At 40.3% G+C, this 25320-nt stretch overlaps 1 protein-coding gene across 1 annotated transcript in view; it reads right to left on the reverse strand.

Moving 5' to 3' along the window:
• ROCK1 (Rho associated coiled-coil containing protein kinase 1) overlaps positions 1 to 25320 on the reverse strand; it is a 4526103-nt gene that overhangs the window by 1594792 nt on the left and 2905991 nt on the right. Inside the window, exon 17 of the mRNA XM_044065727.1 lies at positions 8768 to 8918. Within this exon, the coding sequence (XP_043921662.1) occupies positions 8768 to 8918 (151 nt within the window). The remainder of the gene's footprint in view (positions 1 to 8767; positions 8919 to 25320) is intronic.

Consider the following 25320-nt stretch of genomic DNA (forward strand, 5'->3'; position numbering starts at 1 on the left):
ACCCCAAGATAAGATGGTCTCTTAAGAGCCCTAGCAAGAGTTGCCACAGAGGCAAACATGACTAATTTTAGGTGGTGCCTACTGAATGCAAAAAGGTCTAGTTAATGAAGAGGTGATAATAGACACTTAATGGAGGACAGTACCTTTATCTAAACTAGCTGATAAGAAGTTTCACCAAAGAGGGTCCCCAACTCTGAAAAATATGATGCATTCAGGAATGGCTAATAAAGCTCATCTGGGAAGAAGAGCCTCAACCACAAGTGGTACACCAGCAGTTGCTATCCTAACCACAATCAAATGTATAAGGTCTAACTTTGTCTTTGACGCTGCATCACACAGCCTGTAAGCTTTTTCAATGCATAATCCACAAGGAAAACTAAGAATTGTGAATGGTGAGACAAATACTGAAAATCCTTAGGTCCAAAGTGACAGAAGACTGTCTGCCACACCCATCCAAAGCTACTAACTCCTTGCTCTACTGAATAAAAGCTAAACTCTGGGACTTAAAAATCTAATACTACCCTATCTGTATCAAGAAGCCTGCAAAACACATTCAGGATTGGATTTATAAAGAATGTTCACTTTTCTTGGCAGCAAACATCACATGTCTGTGTGCTTCCAGGTTGCAAAAAGATTATCTTTAAGTAGTAGGCTTGGAGTAGGGGCAGGGTTGCCAGATTTCCAACTGGCCAGGTAGGGACAAAGTGAAGACTAAAAAAAAAAAATAAAAAAAAGGGCTTTCATACATAAATGAATGACAAGGACTTATACTGCATACAGTTGCTTTTTTTAATTAGATGGTTAGATGTATTAATCAAACCAAATATGCAAACAAGTACATACATACAATACAGTAGTACTGAAGCAGGAATCACAATTATACATTACAAACAGTCACATATTGATTAGATACCATCTAAACATTTTAGTTAAATTCTAATTATAAACATACAATCAAACCACATACATGAAATTAACTACATATACATAATTGTCACACAGTAACAATAATAATAACAATAGCACAGTAGTACACTTTGAACATTCGCAGGAATCACAGTTATTATGCATTACAGTCACATATTGATTAGATACCTTGTAAACATTGTAGTTAAATTCTAATTATAAACATGCATAATCAAACCATATATATGCATATAACTACATATACAGAATACTCACACAATAATAATGATAACAATAACAGCAATACAGTAGTACACCTTTGAATTAATATTTTGATTTAAATCCACAAAGTTATACAATAACAGTTTTTATTACAAGTACTTTTCACAGTTTTTAGCTTGTTTCAAAATATATTCACCATCTTTAGTCGATAAAAATTTTCTAAAGTCTTTACAAGTGTAATTAAAATTTTGTTTGACCATTAATTCAGCTTCCACAGTCTAACAATAATCTGTTTTTCTCCTTTCTCCAAGCTGCACTCACTAAATATTCTCTCACAAATTGCATTGGAATGTGGAATTGAGAGTATGTGGGCCACGATTTTGTACAAATTATTGCAAGCAGGATGATCTTTAAAAAATATCCATTTCTCATCTATTGTTTTTTTCTCATTTGCTTCAGTCATACTCGGTACAAACTTGTTTAATAAACAGACATCTTCATATAGGTCAGTATTGCAAGTAATATTAAATAATTTTGTTAATTCTTCAATTGACGGGAATTAGATTTTTACATTTGGTTTTAAGGACAAGACATTAATGCACTGAAATTTGTTACTTTCAAAGTCGAACCATTTCTGTAGGTATTTTATCGCTGTGCCAAAAAATGTCTGTGCATCATTTTTGAAACGGGTTTTTTGGTGTCGTCACTGCATTGTAGTAACATTGTTCTAGCAATACTTCCATAAAAGGCATCATCTTTTATTTGACTGAGTGACTGCAATATGCCGTTCATTATTTCAAAAACATCAATTATTAAAACATCATTGCTTTGAAGTTTTGTTAACGCATTCTGAATAATAGTGCATGCATTTGCAACAAACCCCAGGTATGCTAATGCCAATTCATCACTGAAAAACAATTCAAGAATTTCAGATTTGGATTTTTGACTCAAAGTACAATCGTATTGGCTCAAAATCTTTTATTATCCTCTCAATTGCGGGCATCAAAGTGAGCCATCGAGTCGGCACATGGCATAACATTTCAGACCACTCTACTTCTAGTCATTCGAATAATTCTTTCAGTCGTATGACTTTTTGTTGACAAACTAAATTCATTATAAATTTTTATAACCATCGACTCTATATCAAAAGTTAAAGTTTGTGCAGCTTTTTTAGCAGTATTATGTGGTATGTGACAATTACACCAAATTCCAATTATATTTGAATTAAGGTCTTTTAATTCTGTAAAGACGCTTTGTTTTTTACCAAAATTGACGTTAGCATTGTCGGCGCAGAAAGCGGTTACATTTTGTATTTTTAAATTATTATCTTTTAAAGCCGTTGTTATAGAATCTGCTATACCAACTGATGTCTCGCTTTCCAGTGAGTAGAAGGTTAATAATTTTGTTTGAATGCCCTGTTCTTTGTGAAAATACCGTACAATTAATGGGAAGGTTTTTATATTGCCTTTATTTGAGGCGTCGGTATTCACAGAAAATGGCTGGTCATCTTGCAATTCTTTCAAAATAATTATTTTTGATTCAGGTGCAAGCACATGTGTAATAATTTTTGTTGCTTTCGTTCTACCACAACAATATTTTTGAATCTGGGAACAAGCAAGAAAAGAGCAATCCTGCACAGTCACTGGAAATGTAACTGTGTGAATGCTTTACAGTGTGAAAACAAAAAGCTGTTTCTGCAGCAATATCATCATCTTCTTCCTTTGAATTTTTTGTCATGAAAAATGTTATTTTGGTGTACGTCGAAGCTGCTGAAATACTGTTGGTGTGCGCAGTAGACTTCATATGTCATTTGATGTCATTTTTGTCACCATGTCCAATTGAAAATTACATATTATTGCACATCTAGCATACAGCATAACCTTCTCGTCCTTCTCGTAACCAGGAATATTTTTTCATCCAATCAGTGTTAAATTTCACAAGCCTTTTTATTTTCTTTGAAGGAGTATTATCAACATCTTCGAAAGTACTCATCTATATAATGATGAAAAGTTTTTACATGTTAAGATATTTTTAATAGAATGTAGAAATCGACTATGAACAAGCAACAAATACCAGGCTGGGTATTGTAAACTCAACAAAAAAGTCGCAAAATAACACCACTAAGCACAGAGACAGAGTCCAAGTTGATTTTACTTTTTAGTGTAGTTAAACTGTAATAGTCGCTATTCGATGTTTCTTAATGTAAAACTGGTTTTGAGAGCTCAAGTGTAGAACCAGATGCTTTACAACAAAAGGCAGAACGCCTCCAGTATCTTGATCCTTAGAAATAAGTTCACAGACTTCTACATAGAAAAACTTTGCAAAACTCAGAACAGCTTTTGCAGTATCAGAGGAGGTTAGGATGTATCTCACCAGATTTGTATAACTGGAGCTGTAAACATCCTAAAGGCTTCCAACAAAAAGAATTCTACATTTAAAATCCCTAAGCTCCCTGAAAAGACTAAAAGCACCGTCTCCCTTGAGTGTCTTACAGACTCTTCAGAGGAAATCAATGCCTTGCCTTCCACACAGTCAGGCGACCCAGCAGTCAAAGACCTTTTGTACCTTCACAAATCAAACAATCCCAAAAATATCAGAACATCAGATCTAAACCAGCTTTAACAGAGCAGTAAAACAAGGTGGAGAGACAAATTAGTTACTCAGAATTTTCAAAACCTCTGGAACAGACTCGCTCTTCAGATAAAGCAGTGTAATACACTACCTTCTTTCAAATGGGACCTGGATAATTGAATGAGTATTCATAAATTCACCCTAGGCATGACTGGCACAAACCCTCCTTGAAAAGGGGGTTACAATCTAGGGTGGGGAACTGACATGGCATAATGGTTGCAAGACTCAGTAGCCTTAAACTTCTTGTGATAACATTAAATGCACTTAAATGGGGAAGACATCCCTGATCAGTATCAATAAGAAACTACGTTCCCTTGTAAAATCATCCAAGGCTAGCTTCGAAAGAAAAATTGCCATGGACTCCAAAGATAACCACAAAGCATTCTTTAGCTATGTCAAGAATCTAAGTGGCAATTCTCAGATCTGCTCGGAGTTGGTGCAGAATGGCACAAAATACACTGAACCGACCGATATAGCCAACATCTTGGCATACAGGTTCAGTGCAAATTTCACCCCCCCTCTCACCAGCAAAAGGGCCCATAACTATACCAGAAGAATGTAGTGCCCCTGAAATCACAGACACTCAGGTTAAAACAGCCCTCTCCAAAGCCAAAACACAGCATCAATGGGACCGGATGGTGTCCCAGGCTGTGTCCTACACGAGCTCAAAGATGAACTAACCCTCTCACCTAAACATACTGTTTAAACTCAGCCTCTCCACAGGCTACATGCCCACAGAGTGGTGCACAGCAACGGTTATTCCGCTCCACAAAAGGTGGAATCACAACGGACCCCGGGAACTATCGCCCTATAAGCCTGACTAGCTTGGTATGCAAAGCTATGGAGTGCATCATCATGGATCTCATTAACAGAGACATTGGGAACCTCCAAACACTGGACCCTACCCAGTTTGGCTTTGTTAAGGGCAGATCATGCCTCCTAAACCTGGTGGACTTCTTTTAGACAGTTACCAAGGCTATAGACGAGGGAAGGGTGGTCCACACAGCCTACCTAGAGCTCACAAAGGCTTTCAACACCATTCCCCACTCAGGTATTATATACAAGCTCACCAGCCTGAACATAAACCCCTATGTCACGAGATGGGCTGCCAACTGGCTCACGGACAGAACCCACATGGTAAGAGTTTGGGAGTTAGGTCTGACTCTAAACCGGTTACAAGTGGCATTCCCCAGGGCTCAGTCTTAGGACCCCTCCTGTTCGACATATACTTCTCAGCGGTACAGACAAGCACAGGAGGACTATGGCTGACCAACTTCGCAGACGACTGCAAACTAGGGGCTATAATTGACTCTCCGGCTGACACAGACATCCTCCAAAAGGGTCTCACTGAGACAGACACCTGGTGTCAAAACCATGGCCTCAATCTAAATGCCAAAAAATGCATAGTCATCCCCTTTGGAAAAAACAAAGTACCCACAAACTACCACATAGGTGGTAGCCCCCTAAACATGGAAAAAGTAATACGGGATCTGGGGACCCAAGTAGATAGTAACCTCTCCTTTGATAATGGTTATAAAATCCTTCTATGTGGCCCACCTAATCACAAAAGGGTTTTCATCCAGATCGAAAGAGGTCATTGGGCCCCTCTACGCATCACTCATTAGACCCATCATAGAGTACAATGCCCCATTTGGGATGTACCTTAGTTACAACAAGAAACCTACAATTGCAAAGACCACAGAAGTACCTCACCAAGAGGATCACTGGCCTCAAGCAGATGCCCTATGCAGCTCGACTGAAGAAACTCCAGCTGTACTCGGTTGCATACCGCCTACTCAGAGGTGATCTCTGTCTGCCTGACATACAAGGCCATGTCCAACCCAGAATTGATGGACATACATACTCCACCTAAAGAAAACCATATCCCCCACCTATGAACCTATGTTTGACAGTCTGGTCAGGAAGGTGAGTTGGTATGATGACCCTTTTAGGTAATGACCCAAACCAATAAGCAAACAGCACAATATAAATTTAACATACACAGAAGTAAAATACATTTCAATACTTAATCAAAATTAAATAAATAAAATACATAATGTTCCACAGAACATAAAAATAAATAGTGAATCTAACGGAGATAAACGATTCTTAGTTAAAGCATAATGTAAATACTTTAAGAGTGGAATCATATAGCATAAATCAAACAATTAACACTTACATTCACCTAAATTTGACTTACACAATAAGTAACTACAGCAACAACTTTGTAACACCCTCCATATTTCATCCTTTCCTGTACTATCTTTTTTCAAGGTACTCCATCCTTCAAATGCTTTAACTATCCCTATGTCTACTATTCCTTTCCTTTCTCCAGTCTAAGAAGCCCTTTAAATAAAAATTGTATATCATCATGTCACAATGTGTTGTCAACTTGTCATAGAGTAATGTTTCATGTGCAAATTGGTTCTGACCTACTTTTATCACATAGTGGCTTATTAAGGTCAACATATTTAAACAAGAGTATTGAGCTCAATGTTAAGTCACAGTTCTTTACTTTTTTTTTTTGCTGGTTCAGTGGTTAAGCAATCATTATTTCATGTCTGACAGTCTGAGTAAGTTTCTTAGCGATGTTTCTTAGATGGGTAGAAATCTTACTGTGTGCGTTTCTAATAGTTATGTATTAGGATATTATCAGCTTTTTATATAATGCTGCTTAAGTTATCAATTAGCCTATTAAGAGGAGATATATATTTTAAAACCATCTGCTTGCCTCTGTCACATTATCACATACAATCGTAAACAGTTATTTCTCTGGCTGCTTGCTCTAATACTGTTTATTGTTGTCTTTGGGCTGAAAAGCCTGAACATGAGAATTGGGCATTGGATCTGTGCTCCGATTCCTGATTAACACACAAATAAATAAATAAATAGTCTCTCCATTGAATAACAATACAAAATATGTAAGGTTTTACTCACTGTGTAAGTGGGTAGCTCGCTCGTAGTAGCTAGCATGACACAGCAGAGCAGAATGGAACATGCAGCCTTATCACGCCCATCCACGCATAGGATGACGAGAAACTTGTGAAAAAAGGGTACGTATGTACATACAAGACAAGTGCACAGCCAGGCAACATACAGGAAGTCACTCACTTCACATCGCCAAATTCGCCATCGGGATTTTTACAGCTTAAACGGGACCCGGGATTTCTGTGTTGATCTCGGGACAATCCTGCTGAAATAGGGACGTCTGGCAACCCTGAGTGCGGGTGATCCAAGGCTCCTCAACCTTAACCTGAAACACTGACTTGAGCCTCTCAGAAGGAAAAATTAAGATGGACCACAGATTAGTCTAATGAAGGATCTCATCAGTCACACAGTTTCCCTAAAAGATGCTCCTGCAATGGAGTGCTAGAGGGAAGAAGGAATCTGCAGGAAGAAAATCTCTGCACATTAGGATTCTGAGGGATATACTTTTCTGTATGGCAGGAGTAGCAGTAGTCAGGTGTCGGGGAAGGCAAAGGACCACTACCATTAGGGAAAGTGCTTGCTAGAGAGGTGGGGGGGGGGGGGAGTCATAGGCTTATCCAGGGCCACATGTCAGCATCAGGTGACACTCTCAGACTGCGTTCTCCTTCATCCACTCTGGTCACCAAACAGAAGTATTGAACAAGCTCAATATGATGTGTGCAAATTAACAGCCCAAGAGCAGATTCTGTGACCCTGTCCATCCCTTGTTAATGAGTGTTCAGTGAGGAAAAGGCAAAAGGAAAACACTTACCAGGCCCAAATTCGAAGTTGCAAGCACACCTCAGAGACTCAAAGGCCACTCGGTGACAGAATTCTGACCATGTAGCCTGATGTCCCTTACATGGTGGTGCTTAACATGACATCCATGAGCTTGACTTCTCATTAGAAGGTCACTCACAAACAGCAAGGACTTTGAAGCTGCAATCATAACATCAAACACTGTGAATGGAAGCGATTTAATTGCGGTTTGGCCTCCTACTTCTTTAAATATGTCCTCTCTAGCTCTGTAACAGACCTCACTGTCAATTTTTGTGCCAGCTCCTCTCAATCTCAGACAGCCTTTAAGTTTGTCTTGAGTTTACCTATACTGCTACACAAGTGACTGGGTTAAAGTACTGGGAGTCATGGCAAGCATCTAGTTCATGCTTCTTAGGCATCAAAGACAATTTTTAAAAAATGCATGTTTATAATGAAATCTGAGCAGCACAAGTACCTGTGAGTGCCCTAAGGTAAATGAAGTAGACAGCTAACAAGTGCTGCCAAGACAGGGTTCTCAAACGATTTCATCACTTTCCCACTGGAAAAGGACTCTCAAAGTAAATTATGGTTCTGCTGAATAATTTACAACTGGCAGGCAGTGCTTATTTTTAAAGGAACAGCTATAACTACAATAACAAACAGACAATTAATATGTTCCTAACTGTATGTGGGAACATATTAGCACTGTACAGTAGCACTGATCTGTATGTGATCAAAGAGTGTCACACAGTAAATGGCGAATGTGGAAGGAGTCAGATTTTGACAAGTGCAAATAAGCTGTCTGCGCTGAATATTTGCAGATGCTGAGGACATTCTGAATAACTAACATTTTGAAGAAAAATCCAAAAATAGTTGGTAATGTTCTGAAATAACTGTTTTGCTAGTAAGGCACTCATCAACAAAATGCAAGTTAAACCAATCAAGATGAGATAAAAATTCAAGAAACAGCTGATGAAACATTAACAATCAGAAAAAAAAATGTGCCCAGGATTGGTTGTATAAGTGTATTAACTCATGGTAAATTACATGATGAGGGTATAGGTAACACTCTTGAGATCCTACTATAACCAAATCTACACCACAATAAGGATATCTCTATAGAATAAGTCCAGCAGAGCATCCCTTGAGTTTTACAGTTTCGTACAGTTTCCATCACCAGAGTGCAACTTGAAATCATATTCAAAAATTCCCTGCTGCATTAACAAAAAAACTGGCAGCCTGTATCTTGAAGCAACCGACTTAAAACACTTATGTTACTCACCACGCATCGCTACAGATTTTGCCACTTCAATAGACTCAAATTTGTCCGTTAACCTAGCTTTGGTAGTAGTATGTTCGTTAATCTCCTGCTCAAGTCTCTGTTGTACTGTTTTCAGTTTGTAGTTCAAATCTATCTCTAAATTATTTTTCTCCTGTAAGCATAAAAATGAAAAAAAAAAAAAAAAAAAAGTTAAGTTTCCAATAACACGCTTCCCATTTCAAATCAATTTCGAAAAACAAACAACTGGAAAATCATCATCTGTAAACAAGAAAGTTTTCACTGTTAATGCGTAAGCAGGACAGACTAATTCTGGAATCAGGTACCTAAAAGTAGTCATATGCCTGTCAATTTAGGATCACAAACGGCACAGCCTGGAAACCAGAAACTGGCTAAGCATTACCAGGCATAAGAGAACTCCTCATATTAGATAATTTACAAGGGAAACCTTTTTTTTGGCCATTTCAAAATAGGGATATCCCTCCATGCTATCTTTAATTTGGTTGTATTTTCCTCTGAACAGAAAATGCCTTCCACTGCATGTTGTGATGTCACATACTACACTAGGAGATCGAGTATTGCCCCTGTACCCATCAGGTAATCCCAATCAGACTGAATACATTCTACATGAAGAAAACAATGATAATGAAAGAACTTAATGTACAAGGTTACTTACATGTACTATCTGTGTGTATACATTTGCCCAACTTTCAGGGATTTCTAACTTCAGCTACTTGGTGGAAGTACAAACCAGACAATGGAGAGTGAAAAGGTAACCAAGTACACTGGGGAAAACTCCTCACAGATTATCTGACATGATGAATGAGCAACCATTACATCAGATATCAAGGATCCTCCTAGTGTAAGACTGGGAAGACTTCCAGGAAGTCTTAAAAAAATTCCTGTGAGGCACAAGCTGGGGGATGGCCAAAAGATGAAAAATCAGAATGTCAAGTTCTGAAACACTAAAGTCCCAAAGATCAGTCTACTACAGTGACAATATATGCAATAATGTTTAATGAATAAACAAATTGATGACCCAGAGACAACAGCATAAAGTCCATAACAGATGCATTTCTGAAGCCACTGTGCATTTATGGAGTGGACTTTGACAACAGGTGTTTTCAGTGGCTAGTTTGCCACTGAACAGCAAAAATGCACATAATCTAACTGGAAAACACATCCTTACAAGCAATCAACCCATTTTTACTTTCGCAAAAGAGATCAACAGCTGTTCTGTTCTGGGGAAAGTACAGCTGTGTGATCATATTCATAATCATATACATTTAGGTAATGTGATAACTGCTAAACCATCATTCATAATATGCGGGAATGACACTGTGGAATGATACTGAAGTACAACTGTGTGATCATATTCATAATCATATACATTTAGGTAATGTGATAACTGCTAAACCATCATTCATAATATGCGGGAATGATGCTGAAATATTTGGTCCGACTTCCAGAACTTTCAAATGACTTCCCCCTACAAGGCTGCCATCTCTCAAACCATGGGATCAGTATGTAGCATATCATATTTTATTTTTTTATTTTAACAATTGTTTACCAGGAGATTCCAACTGGGACAGAGCCCACTTTCAGTGCAGACCAGGGAGAAACGTTCCAAATGCATGTCTATGGAATGTGGGAGGAAACCCAAGTGAATGCAGGGAGGACATGGAGACTCTGCAAAGAAGATACACCAGCCGAGAATCAAACTGGGGAACTTCTTCCTATGAGGTGACAATGCTAACCGCTGTACCACTGAGCTGCCTACATGAAGACAAAAGGTACCACCGTCATCTTTTTTTCCACCCACCATGACAGATGTTGCCAACAAGGGTACTTACACAACCTGCTAAGCAGGCTGAGAGTTCATCTTGCTCCATAAGTAAGGGAAAGGATCTATGATACAGAAGGCCTCCCAAGAAGTATATAGAGTCCTTCCAAGTACAAGCAAAAATAATCAAGGAAATACACTGCAGAAGTGCTTCTACTGCTGGAACATCTATGGTTGTGGTGAGTATGCTCACACAACCTCACTGAATTCATCATAAAGATCACAGCTGCAGCATTACCTATAATGTGTGGGAAGAGTACTAAAGCTGCAAGAAGGACATTCACACAAGGAAGGATGAAGATAAACACCCAGAAGAACTACAGTAACACAGTCTGCTCTTCTCCTGGAGAGAATAACCAAATTACAATGTCTAGTACAGGTGAATACGAGTGTCCACATAAACGACTTACAAATACATTTACTAAAACATTCCTGAAGAAAAGGCAGCAACAGTAGCCACTGTCTTTGTTGATTGTGCCTTGAAAGTTTTTTCTGTGTTTGTCATTAAAAGAAAGAAATGCAACAAGTCAGTCACTTACACACAGTTTGTTTGGACATTAGTCTTCCTTATTTACCTGTCATAAATGAGTCCGCAAGTCCATTTACCTGAAGGAATTAATTCTGTCTGGATTACATCTTAGCTGCAACAGCATATCCATGAAGTGCAACAGCTTTTCACCTTTGTTCTATGGATATAAAGAGGGGAAAAAGCTCAGGACACTGGATGGCCTGATTTAGTGTTGGCTCTAAAACAATCTTTGGCATAAAGGGGGAAAATTGTCCAAAGGGTCACCCTATCTTAATGCAAGACAATGTAACATGCTCTGCATTTAAGATTGGCAACTACGAAATTCCCCTGGGTTGAGTAACGGCCATTAAGAATACAGCTTTTAATGACAGGAATTTCCAAACCACTGATCCTGCAACTAGCAAGGGCCAGTTCTTCTACAATGAAGTTCATATACCCCATAAGGCAGTATCAGTTTTTGGGGAGGCTTAAATGCAGTGCTCCTCTCATAGCTACTTACTAGACTAATGCTCCATGAGGATCTTTAGAAGCCCACCCATATATCCCCATGACGTTTTTAACCTTTATACTTTAAGTACGCATAACTCAAGGTGAAGCAGAACATTTACATGTTGCCCCTACATGTAAAAGAGATAAGGGTGTTAAACAGGGAGTGAATTTGCAGTTGCCCACCAGATTACATTTAAATAGTGTAAGACAAGTACTTTTCTTTATGTGGAGAGGAAGGGGATTGCAAAGAACTGGTATTCTCTGTAATGCATATATATCCCTCCAACATGTTCTATTTATGTTGCAAAACATATTTAGAACTCTTGAGTGGGTGTTTATGCCCTTACTGGGGTTGAGAATGTGCAGCAGGTTTAATAGGATATATTCTGTTGAGACTTTGTATGCAAGGCAGAGAACACCTCTCAGTAGCCTATATAATATCAAGAAGTTGTGTCACATGTTTGAACAAGTAAATTCCAAATGGGGCATTGTACTCAATGATCAGCCTGATGAGTGTAATGGTTACATCCTTGGATCTGGACGCCAAACCTTTAGTAATACGTTGTGCAATAAAAAAAGTCTTTCTTAACAAAAACAGATGCACAGTGATCAAAGGACAGTTACGTTACTGACATAGGTTCCCAGGTAATAGATTGATTTTCAAGAGTGTGTAGTCAGTATGACAGTTACAAGGGACAGCCTGATTGACAAAGGTAGCTATTATATATTTATTGGCATTATTTTTTAGCCCATGGTTTTGATACAGGCTACTGGTTTGGGAAATGCCTTCTTGCAGGATCTTGTTCTCCTCTGGAGAGTTTACGACAGCACCAAATTTATAGTTATCTGCAAACCTAGTCAGTGATAAACCCTGAACAGTAGCTTTGACCTCCAAGATGAGGAGGAGTGGTCAAAGGACTGAACCCTTGGGTATACTGCTATTGACAGTTTTTTTTGGAGGAGGTAGAACAGCTCACTGTAAACTCCTGGGTTGTATTTGTCAGCCAATCTGCTATCCAGTGAATTATATAGGGTTTAACATTTAGCTGGGACAGTTTATATATGATACTATAGTGTGGGATGGGGGTGAATACCTTTACATGGTCTTGATATATGATGTGTACTGACTTACCCTTATCCATTGCTTCAGTAACCCTTCTCAAAGAAGTCAACCAGGTTAAGTAGGAAGGGATTTGGCTCTTGATAAATCTAATCTGGCCTGGGGTTGAGAGTTTGTAAGTTTAGCTGGGTCTTTATTTATTGATTCAGTAATGATTCTTTCCATAGCCTTATAAATGAGGCTGGTCAGACTTATTGGTCTATAACTACTCAGGTTTGCTATTGCTCCACTTTTGTGCAAGGGTATGAGAGCTGCTGTACTCCATTTATCCTGCACATAGCCAATTTGCAGGCTGACACTGAATAGCATCTGTAGTGGGTCCAACACGACCTGTTTCAGCCTGGTATGTTATCTGGCCCCATCAAAGCAGTTTTCTTGGCCTTGGATAAGGTCCTGAAGACTTGTTCATGGGAGATTTGAGGGAGGGGTGTAGATATCGCTATAGGACTGGGGCATGTAGGAAGGAGATGGAAACAGCTTCACAATGGAAATGGCTGTTAACAAAAATTTTAAGGACTGTAACACTTAACAGTTAAATAATGAATTAATAATTAAATAATTAATAATTAAAGCTCTCCCCTCCATTTGCCCCTTGAGATACACCTGTAAATGGCTTGCCTCCACATATCACACAAGACCAAGCCTTAAAAGTGCTATTAAAAGGTATAAATACTGCATCCGTGGTCCCTGACAATATTTCTGAATGTATCTTAAAAAGTATAAAGCATGATTTAGCCACATCTCCTAACACTGTTCAATCTCAGCCTCCATACAGGTTTTGTACCAAGCAAATGGTATGGTGCAGTGGTTTGTGTTGGCGCCTCACAGCAAGAGGTTCTCCGGTTCAATTCTCAGCTGCAGTGCCTTCTGTGCAGAGTTGGTATGCCCTCCCTGCATTCGTGTGGGTTTCCTTCTGGTGCTCCGGTTTCCTCCCATGTTACACAGACATGCGTCTGATGCATTTCTCCTTGGGCCTCCTCTGAAAACTGGCTCATTGCAAGTTGGACTTTCCCAGTAAACAAATGTTAAATAAATAAATAAAAATGGAGAACAGCTAGAGCTACTCCCCTGCATAAGGAAAAACCTTCCACAAACCCAGGCAATTACAAACCCATAAGTCTGACCAGCCTCATATGAAAAGCCATGGAAAGACTTTTCATGGAACTAATCAATCAAGACACAGGGAAAGTACAGTTTTGTACCTACCATAAATGTAGATGTTCGAGTGTAAACACTGCTGCAGTCATTACACTTGGGGTTATCCTGCCGTCAGGCGGTCCCGCAGTTGGCCAGAGTTCCAAAGTCTTGGTCCAGCGTTGGTTGCTGTCGCCTCCTCCCTGACGTCAGTGCGACAGGGGTATATAAGATGCAGCCGACGCCATTTTCTTCAGTATTTCTTGCCCCAGATGTCAGGTGCCCCCAAATAGGCAGGCAATTCAAATTGCTAGTAAAAAATACATAAGAAAAGCAAACAACCATTTTTAGTTACCAGCAAATACTCCCCACAGGAATAAAGGGTAGATGCCCTAGGTAAGTACCAGAAAGTAAGAGGGGAAGGAGGGAGGGTAACCTGGACTGCAGCAGTGTTTACACTCGAACATCTACATTTATGGTAGGTACAAAACTGTACTATGTTCATCGTGTTACACTACTGCAGACATTACACTTGGGTGGAATCCCAAAGCTGAGGTAGGGAGGGTGGATCTATAAGGCATTTGGGGTGGCTATGAGGCCCTGCAGTACAGCAGTGGCGAAGCCAGCTCTGGATTTGGAGTATAAAGGCAAATGGTAATGTTTGGTGAAGGTATGCACAGAACTCCATGTTGGACTCCAAATGAAAAGCAACAGGACACTGCTGTGTATATAAAATCAAGTAAAATTTAATCCAGATAAAGACACTAGGTAAGCGCTTTCGGGATACACCCTTCATCAGACAAAGACATATTATACAAACAGCATTTTAAAGAATGAAACAGCCAATGGCATCTAATGAAAAACCCGCCTATTTAAAAGGGTGGGTTTAACTGGAATGACATCATTTAATCCTGGTTCCCTGTGTGCCATAAACTCAATGATCCATCTTGATTCAGCCAAAGCTGTCTGATGTTTAACTCCATGTTGCTGCTTCCAAAATATCCTTGGTAGGTACTCCTCTGAGGTAGGCAGTTGAAGTGGCTGTTGCCCTGGTGGAATGAGATCTAATGTTGCTAGGTACAGGTTTCCCATGGTGGGTATAGCAGAAATGTAAACAGTGTCCTATCCATTTTGAAATAGTCTGCTTTGAAATGGCTTTTCCCTGTGCTCCTGCAGCGTATGCTACCAATAATTGCTCAGATTTTCTGAAAGCTTTGGTTTTGTCCAAGTAGAAGCGTAACGGTCTGTGAATGTCCAAAGAATGTAGTAGTTTCTCCCCTTTGTTCTGAGGTTTTGGATAAAAAGCTGGCAAGTGAATAGTTTGGTTTAGAGCCACACTTGATACCACCTTTGGCATAAACGTAGGGTTAGTTCTTAAACACACCCTGTCCTAGTGGAAGATGAAAGGTTCCACTGCCATTAGTGCCTGTAATTCTGAAACTCTTCGTGCTGATGTTATTGCCAGTAGCATGGCAGTTTTCCAAGAGATGTATTTTAATTCTGCTGCGTTAGCTGGCTCAAAAGGAGGTAAGGTCAATTTTTCCAAAACAAAATTGAGGTCCCAAGTTGGTGTAGGTGTTCTACGGGGCGGTCTTATGTTTTTAGCCCCTGTGAGGTACTATTTGAGCAAAAGATTAGAAAAAAATCGGTGGATCCGTGTTGTAATGAGCAGAGATAGCTGAGGCATGGATCTTGATGGATGAAAAAGAGAGGCCCTTGTCCAGCATCTTAGTTAAGTATTGAAGTATCTGAGGAATGTTTGGAACAAGAGGGTCAAGGCTGTGCGCTTGGTTCCAGGCATAGAATCTCTTCCATTTATCCGAGTATGTTTTCCTGGTACTAGGCCTTCTGGCCTCCAGAATGACATCCATAAAAGCTTTGGAGAGAGGCACTGCTTGCTTGACTAAGGAATTTTCCATACAGCTAGATTTAAGGTCTTTAGCTGGCTGTGAAGTATCGGATTGTTATGCTGTGCCAGTAACTATGGGATTTGAGGCAAAATCCAAGGTGGTTCTTGTGCTAAGTTCTTTAAGATTGGGTACCAGTGCTGGCGTGGCCAGTCTGGTGCAATCAGGATAATTTTTGGCTATTCCTGCCTGGCTTTTATGAGTACCTTTGGAAGGAGAGGTAAAGGAGGGAAAGCATATACTTGTAGTTTTTTCCAGCTGAATGAGAGGGCATCCACTTTCCATGCTTGTGGATGGTAGCTCCTTGCGCAGAATTTCTGTAATTGGCAGTTCTTTGGGGAAGCAAACAGATCTATGTCCGGGCTTCACCATTTTTGTGGTATCATTCTGAATATTTGTGGGTTCAGTTCCCATTCGTGTGGGTCGACAATGTTTCTGCTTAGGTCGTCTGCCAATGTGTTTTTCTCTCCTGGCAGGAATTGTGCTTGCAGATGAACTTGGTAGTTTAGAGCTGTGTTCCACAAGGTCATGGCTTGTCTGCAGAGGGGGTAGAAGTGTGCCCCCTTGCTTGTTTATGCACCGTATCTTTGGTGTTGTCTGTCTTTAGTAGTAATTGTCCTGGATGCAGTAGGTCCTTGAAAGCTATAATAGCATTTTGTACAGCTAGCATCTCTTTTGGATTGATGTGGAGATGTCTTTGCTCTGTGGGCCATTCGCCCTGGATACATTTTCCTGCCATGTGTGCTCCCCAGGCGTAATCCGATGCATCTGTGGTCAGTGTCTGCCTGGCTGTGGGTTGAGTGAAAGGCTGTCCCTTGTTGAGGTGACAAGCTTGTGCCCACCATCGAAACTCCTGTTGTAGGCAAGGAATTAGTGGTATAACTGTTTCCAAACTTTGACAGTGTTGAGACCATACGCTCTTTAGGTACCATTGTAGTTTCCTGATATGCAGTCTGGCATATGGAATTAGTAGTATGCAAGATGCCATGTAGCCCAAGGCCTGCAGAATTTTTCTTGCAGGGAGTTGGGTCTTTGTTGCCATTAATTGAAAATATTGAGTCAGTTGTCCTTGCTTGTCTGGCGTGAGATAAGCCATCTGGGCCGTTGTGTTCAAGCTGGCACCCAGGAATATTATCTGTTGTGAGGGCACTAGTTTTGATTTCTTTTCGTTTACTGTGTACCCCAGGCAACTTAACTTTTTTACGTACGCCAGATGCTTTAGTAGAATGTCCTTGCTCTCTGCTTGAATCAGGCAGTCGTCCAGGTATGGATAAATTTGAATTCCCTTTTGCCTGCAAAATGCAATTACTGGTGCCAGGCACTTTGTGAAGACCCTGGGCGCAATAGATAAGCCAAAGGGCAGTGTAGAGAATTGATAGTGCATTGAACCAGCTAGAAATCTGAGGTATCTTCTGCAGTTTTGTCTGATAGGGACATGCAGGTATGCCTCTTTGAGGTCCAAAGTCACGAGCCAAGCTTTCTTGCCCAGCATGGGAAGAAGCTGCTGTAGTGTCAACATGTTGAATTTCGGAACATCCAGGTAAGTGTTTAGTGAAGAAAGGCCCAGAATGGGTCTCCAGGCTTTGTCCTTTCTGGGAACCAGAAAGAGTCTTGAGTAAAATCCTTGTCCTTGTTCCTGTGGTGGTACCTGTTGAATAGCTCTCATGTCCATGAGTGCTGTAATTTGTTTTTGAGCCTCTGCCCTCTGATTTGGTGGCAGGTTTGGCATTCCTCTTAGCCTTGGCAGGGTGTGAAAATGGAACCTGTAACCTTGAGATACAATGTTGAGAATCCATTTGTCTTTGGTGATGCAATGCCAGTTGTGATAGAAAAGTGCCAGTTTTCCTCCTAAGGGGGCTGCCAAGAGAGATGTTTGGCAGCTGCAGTGGAAAGTCATTGAGGCTGTTTTTTATAAGGTTGAGGCCTGTCTTCCCTTTCTTTCTGGCCTGGTGTATCCCATTGTCGAGGCCTGTAAGGGCCTTGTGTCTGACCTCTACCTTTTGGACTTCTGTATCTGCCACTTTGAGGTCTATCTGTGACTGGAAATGACCAATTCTTTGTTGGCCAATTTCTGCTAACTCTGGCCAACTGCGGGACCGCCTGACAGCAGGATAACCCCAAGTGTAATGACTGCAGCAGTCTAACACGATGAACATCCTCCAAAAACTGGATTTGTCTCAGTTTGGATTTGTGAAGGACAGGTCATGCTTACTCAACCTGATGGATTTTTTTGAAAAGGTCACCAAAGCAATGGATGAAAGTAAAACGGTACACACCACATACCTCGGCTGCACCAAAGCTTCCGCTACAACTCCTCACTCAGGCATAATAGACAAACTAAATAACCTGGGAATAAAACTCCTATGTCATCTACTGGATTGTCAACTGGCTTACAGATAGGATGCAGAAAATCAAAATAAGGGATGTTACCTCCACAGAGAGACCAGTAAACACTGGAGTCCCCCAGAATTCTGTGCCAGGACCACTTCTGTTTGTCATCTACTTTTCTGAAGTAAAAGCCAATACCAAAGGGCTCTGGTGGAGTAAGTTTGCAGATGACTACAAACTAGGAGTAGTAATTAAATCCTCAAATGACTTAGCCATCCAGCAGGAAGGTTTGTCCCAAATAAATAACTGATGCCAAAATAATGGACTGAAACTAAATGCCAAAAAATGTATTACTGTATACTTTGGGAAGTCATCTACCCCAGGAACTACTACATTGACAATATACCCTTAACAGTTGACCCAGTTGTTTGGGATTTGAGAATTTATGTCGACATTGACCCAACCTTTGACCAAAATGTGTCCATTGTTATAAGAAAGTCCTTTTACATTACACAGCTTATAAACAAAAGGATTGTGTCTAGATCTAAGGATATTGTCCCCCTTTACTCAGTCCTCATAGTCCAGTCATTAAATATAATGACCCCTTTGGCAAGCATCTGTCCAGAAGCATGCACCAAGTGGAAAGCCTAGAGAGATAACTTATTAAAATGACAGAAAGCCTATACAACATGTCATACAAGGACCAACTCAAAGCTCTGTCACTATACTCAGTACCCTGCAGACTATGAGGTAACCAGTGTCTGGCATACAAGGCATCCTCTGTCTATTACTGGTGGATTTACTGCACATCAGCAAGTCAGCTGGCTTCAGAAACCTCTTCTGCAACATCAACAGAATGGCTTGGAGGGACAGGTTTATCTTGCAGAGGATACCACTGCTAAAGAACAGACTAGCCCATCCACAAAAACAAAGTTCATTGTTGTGTCTTTTGGCTTTTCCCGGTTACGGGTCGCCACAGCGGAACTCCAGTCCGCTAATGATTGGCAGTTGATTTTTACGTGCCAAGTTGCCAGCCCTGATGCACAACCTTCAACAAAGGTACACCCATTCACGCACATCTCCACACAGAAGATGCTCTAGCTGAGAATCAAATGGGACAATGTCTTGCTGTGAGGTGACAACGCTACCGCAGCACCACCACCGCGGTACCTGTCCATATTCAAGTGCATCTCAGATCTACTGATGGGAAATAGAACATTTATCCCAGGAATGCCCCTGTACTACTAAAGGAAATAATTAGTTCCTAAATGCTTTATATCATGCATGGGTCCCCTCAAATTATCTATGGTATGATCCCAGTTATTCTTATTCGGGGTACTATATAATTATTAACCATGGGATGGGTATGGCCAGTCTATAGTGAAGTGGAAGAGGTTATTTCAAGCACAAAAAGGGAAACTGGCTAGGCTTAAAATGACCCGCAAGAGCTGCTAGCTTAGTACTTACCTATGAACCTATATTATAATTGAAAGGTGCACAAATTATGCCTAAGACATGCCTTCGCAGACAGAGATGACAGAATAAAAGGGCTTATTAAACAGAAGCTGCCTTAATGAAAATCTGAACCTCACAGTCAGGAAGAATTCTTTACTGTTAAGTATTCTAACTCCCATAATGATCCTCAACATCTCAAACAAAGAGGAGTTCTGCAGTGGGATTAATGTCCTGTTATTTGGACTTCCAATATGGTGGTTGAGTCGCACATTGATTAGAGCTCCCAAGCGTGAAAAATAAGAAATTGTTGAAAAAGCTGGTCAAAGTTATAAAATATAGGGGGGTATGTCAATTACTACCTAGCAGATACACTGCATGGATGCCACCATATAAAAAGACCTTGAAAAGTTAAGAAAAAGTTGAGCAGAAAAGAAAAGTTGAAGATGGGAAGAATCTTGTGGCTAATCAGCATGAAGCATACTTTTCTGCAACATCAGTGCAGAAGATGATTTCAAGTAAAGAAGAAAAAAAATAAGAGATGCACAGAAAGCGTTTCAAATAAGGAGCGTGGAATAACATACAAGAATAAAGAAAAATGACTGAAAAACAGTAGTGTTAAATAGTCAAGTTAAAAAACTGCTAAGTTTGAAGTCAAAAACAGAAATGGAGAAAAAGACAGAGATTGAGGCGTCAAATGAAGAAATGTTTAAAAAATTAGTAAAAAAAGAGAAGACGATGCATGAAGAGAGACACAAAGGTTTTCTGCAACAGAAAAGCTGAGGGAGTCGGCTGCATTATCTTTATGAAGGTACCAAATACATCCTGGCTCAGTAGAAAAGATGGATAGAGCCCTAAAGGTGATACAGGTAAAATGGAATTTGATTAGCAACCCCAAAAATGGGAAACCAAAGCAGGGGAAAAGTGGAGGCACACGGGCTCCCTTGCTGTTCTCTTGTGATTGCATGAGATGCTCCTACTCATCGGCACTGGTGTGATTCCCAGGTGGAAACCAGTGAAACCACCACTCTTGCTTCAGGGAGGAGGGGCAAGGCTGTTTGAGATGACACCTCTTGCAGAAATGATGCAACACCCTTTGTTGCTGCCACTGTATGTCCCCTCCCTGACACTTTGCGGAGTGCAAGCGGGGAGGCAGGGTTACAGGCTTCATGGTTGTCTATATAATAGCACCTCTCAGTCAACTCTCACCTTAATTTATTTTATTTTTTATTTTGCTTTTGTTTACAGGGGTTGTCCAACTGAGTTTAGTCAAAAAAACACTTCTGCAAAGGCCTCGGGAAAAATCTCCAGTAAGCAAAAAACAAACTAATATCAGAAACGTTTGCTGTTTTAATAAAACCAAATAGCAAAACACAAAGCTTTCAGGTCTCCCCTTCTTCCGTGCATACAAAAGATAACTTTTCAACACAATTTAAATATAAAATGCATGACAGCCAACCAATCATCATAAAATATCAATTAAATAATTATTCAATCAATGTAACATCATTTGTTTTCTCTGTAAAACAGGCTTCAGACTTACTGCCCCATTCAAACCTGGTTAAACATCACCCTTGTGTTCCAAAATCCAAGCAAATTCTAAATTCTAACTTATTGATATCTCCCTCCTTTTTCAGTTTTACGTAAAACTTTAAGAACCCTAAACGTAAAATAACGTACACTGCCCTCATCTAAAATATACTTTGCTAAAGCATTTGACTCCACTTCCCTTCTAATTTCAGACTTGTGTTCTATGATTCGTTCTTTCAGTCTTCTACTACATTTACCTACATAAAATGCTGCACAATATGTACAGATAGCTAAGTATACTATATAGCTAGTGGCACAACTGGTATATCAAAATCATATTTTTTTATTACTGACAGGATGTATAAAATATAAGTCAGTGATTATATCCTTACAGCAACTGCAACCTAAATGCTGAATTGTGTTGAAAAGTTATTTTTCTATACACTGAAGAAGGGGAGACCCGAAAGCTTTGCGTGTTGCTATTTGGTTTTATTATAACAGTGAACGTTTCTGATATTCATTTGTTTTTTGCTTACTGTTTATCGAATTCAGTTTGCTGCAGTTTGTTATCCTTTGTATCTGTTGAAAAATCTCCAGTGACTGGGAATGAATAAACTGTTAGGCCAGCAGGGGTTGATGACTGACAGCTGGGCCAAAAATGACCAAAAAACACTTTGAAGGTAAAAATAAGTAACTGGACTGGTGTTCCATAGGAGAATTTCCTAACTGACAGGGCTCATCACATCAATGCATGAAATTTAGCCTGAAGGAAGCAGCTGAGACCTATACTGGGTAAAATGTAATCAAATCAGCATAAGGCGATACCTCCGATAAAAATGTGGCAAAAAAGAAAAGGTGCTTAAAATTGGTGATGGCAGGATGACTGTGGAAAATGATTACTGTTCTAGTCCAAAGAGAAAGTTTATACTAACTATTAACAGTTGCTGAAAAGCTGGTGTGAGATGCAAATTGTTACATACAAGAGTTTTCAAAATAATTTTTTGTAGCCGGGTCAAAAATATATATGGAGACAGACCAGGCTATGGAGGAGATAAACTTTTGGTCTACAGAATTCCAGTCAACAAAGCAAAGAAACTCCATTCTCCGACCCTTTACAAGTAATGTGGTGGTGGGGGGGGGGGGGGGGGCAGTCCCAAAAGATTCTGTGCCAATTAATCCATTTCCCGTGTCCGAAAAGAAAATGCTCGAGTGGCAGACAGAAGCTCAGGAAATTACCAGAAGAATCAGAAGCTTGGATTTGAACAATATGTCAATACTAAGAAAAGGTGAGAAACTGAAAGAAAACTAAGAATGTTAAAACTACAAACTAATAATCACATTAAAACTAATGAAAGGAAGTACAGCCATGTAGATAACTTAAAATAATGGTAGACATTCAAATAGATCACGCTCACAGTATAACTTCTGGAACTTTTCTCACAAAGGACCTGTCCTGCTAGCCTGCATGTAAAACGCAGGATGCTTCACCCATGAGGTGTAAAACCAATGTAGATTAATGATAGCTCCAATGTACAGCTGTCACACAGAAACAAGTATATGTGCAAAGACATGTGAGACACAACTCAGATAGTATACAGTACTTGGCAACCTGTGATAACTGTGTCATTTTTATGTGAGGGAAACAAAAATAGTACAGCTGTGTACACTTACCATAAATGTAGATGTCTGAGTGTATTCACTGTTGCAGTCATTACATTTGGGTAATCTGCTGGCAAGTTGCCCTCAGTCGGCCTGAATTCCAAAGTCTTGGGTCCTGCGTTGGTTGCTGTATCCTCTTCCATGACGTCAGGTCATCAGGGGTATAAGACATGCAGCCAACGCCATTTTCTTTAGTTTTTCTTGCCCCAGATGTCAGGTGCCTCCAAAAAGGTAGCAAAATTATGTATATATAAATACATGCATCAATATAAACTTTACCTTCATCTACAAGCAAATACACCACATAAGTTGTAGAAGATAGAGAAGGAAAGATAAACTCCAGAATGAAAGGGGGATGGCGGGTGGGAAACCTGGACTGCAACAGTGAATACACTCCAACATCTACATTTATGTTAAGTGTAAACAACTGTACTATGTTCTTCGTGTTTCACTGTTGCAGTCATTACATTTGGGTAGAATCCCAAAGCTATGGTTGGGTGGCTGGAGCTAAACAGCATTAGGTGCGGCTATAAGGCCCTGTAGAACTGCAGTGGCAAAGCCTGTCCTGGACTTAGAGTAGAGAGGCAAATGATAATGCTTTGTAAAGGTGTGAACTGAACTCCAAGTAGCAGCCTCTAGAATGTCTTTGGTTGGTACTCCTCTGAGAAAGGCTGCTGAAGTAGCTGCAGCTCTAGTGGAATGAGGCCTAATGCCCTTGGGCACAGGTTTACCATGGTGTAAGTAGCAGAAACGTATGCAATGGCTTATCCACTTTGATATGGTCTGCTTTGAAATAGCCTTTCCTTCTGATCCTGCAGCATATGCCACTAGTAATTGCTCAGTTTTTCTTTGAGCTTTAGTCCTGCCCAGGTAGAATCTCAGCTGTCTGTGCCCGTCCAAGGAATGCAAAATTATTTCCCCTTGTTCTGCGGATTTGGATAAAAGGTTGGCAGATGAATAGTCTGGTTAAGAGCCACACTGGAAACCACCTTGGGCATAAATGTAGGATTTGTCCATAGAGACACCCTGTCTGAGTAAAATATGATAAAATGCTCTACAGCCATGAGGGCCTGTAGCTCTGAAACTCTTCTTGCTGAAGTATTTGCTAGTAGCAGAGCTGTTTTCCATGATAAGAACTTTATATCAGTGGTAGCAGCTGGTTCAAATGGAGGCAGGGTGAGCTTTTCAACACATAATTGAGGTCCCATGCAGGTACAGGTGATCTTCTAGGAGGCCTTAACTTTTTGGCTCCTCTAAGATACTGCTTTAATAAAGGATGAGAAAAGAGTGGTGGTTCTGTATTGTAATGAGCCGAAATGGCAGAGGCATGAATTTTAATTAATGAAAAAGATAGGCCCTTGTCAAGCATCTCAATTAAATATTGTAATATCTGAAGAATATTTGGTTCTGTTGTATCAGTTCCTTGTGCTTGATTCCAAGCACAGAATCTCTTCCATTTAGCAGCATAAGATTTTCTAGTACTAGGCCTTCTGGCTTCCAAAATGACATCCATCACAGCCTTACTAAGAGGCGTTGCTTGCATAACTATATGATCAGCCATGCTGCCAGGTTCAGTGTCCGGAGTTGATTGTGCAGGATCTGATTGTTTTGCTGGGACAGTAGTTGAGGTCTTTGAGGTAAGGTCCAAGCTGGGTATTGAGACAAGTTCCTTAGGATTGGGTGCCAGTATTGGTGGGGCCAGTCCGGGGCAATTAGTATCATCTTTGGTTTCTCTTGTCTAACTTTTAGGAGGACCTTGGGAAGAAGAGGCAGAAGAGGAAAGGCATAAACTGATAGGTTTTTCCAACTGAAGGATAGGGCGTCCACTTTCCATGCTTGTCTGTGATAAGTCCTTGTGCAGAATCTTTTCAATTGATAATTTTGAGGAGAGGCAAATAGATCTATGTCTGGGCTCCCCCATTTCTTTGTTATTATGCTGAAGACTTGTGGATCTAGTTTCCACTCATGAGGATCCATAAGGTTTCTGCTTAAAACGTCTGCCAGAGTATTTTGCTTTCCTGGCAGGAATTAGCTTGAAGATGTATTTGGTAAATCAAAGCTGTGTCCCACAGTGTCATAGCTAATCTGCAAAAGGGGTATGAGTGTGTGCCCCTCTGCTTGTTTTTATACCACATGACCGTGGTGTTGTCCGTCTTTATCAGTAGTTGTCCTGGATGAAGTAAGTCCTTAAAGGCTGTCAGGGCATTTTGAACAGCTAGCATCTCTTTCTGGTTGATATGTAGATGTATTTGTTTTGGGGTCCATATGCTCTGAATGCATCTTCCCGCCATGTGGGCCCCCCAGGCATAATCTGATGCATCTGTTGTTACGGTTTGGTTGGTGGGGGTAGAGTGAAGGCCCGTTCCATGTTTTGGTGACATGCCTTTGCCCACCATAGAAACTCCTGTTGTAGGCAGGGGAATGAGAGGAATCACTGTTTCATGACTGTGACAATACTGACTCCATAAACATTTATGTACCATTGAAGTTTCCTCATACACAGTCTTGCATATGGAATTAGTAGGATGCAGGATGCCATGAAGCCCAAAGTCTGCAGAATTTGTC

This window comes from Protopterus annectens, chromosome 3.part0 (genome assembly GCF_019279795.1).
Source record: "Protopterus annectens isolate FY-2018-M chromosome 3.part0, PAN1.0, whole genome shotgun sequence".
NCBI classification, from domain to species: Eukaryota; Metazoa; Chordata; order Ceratodontiformes; family Protopteridae; genus Protopterus; species Protopterus annectens.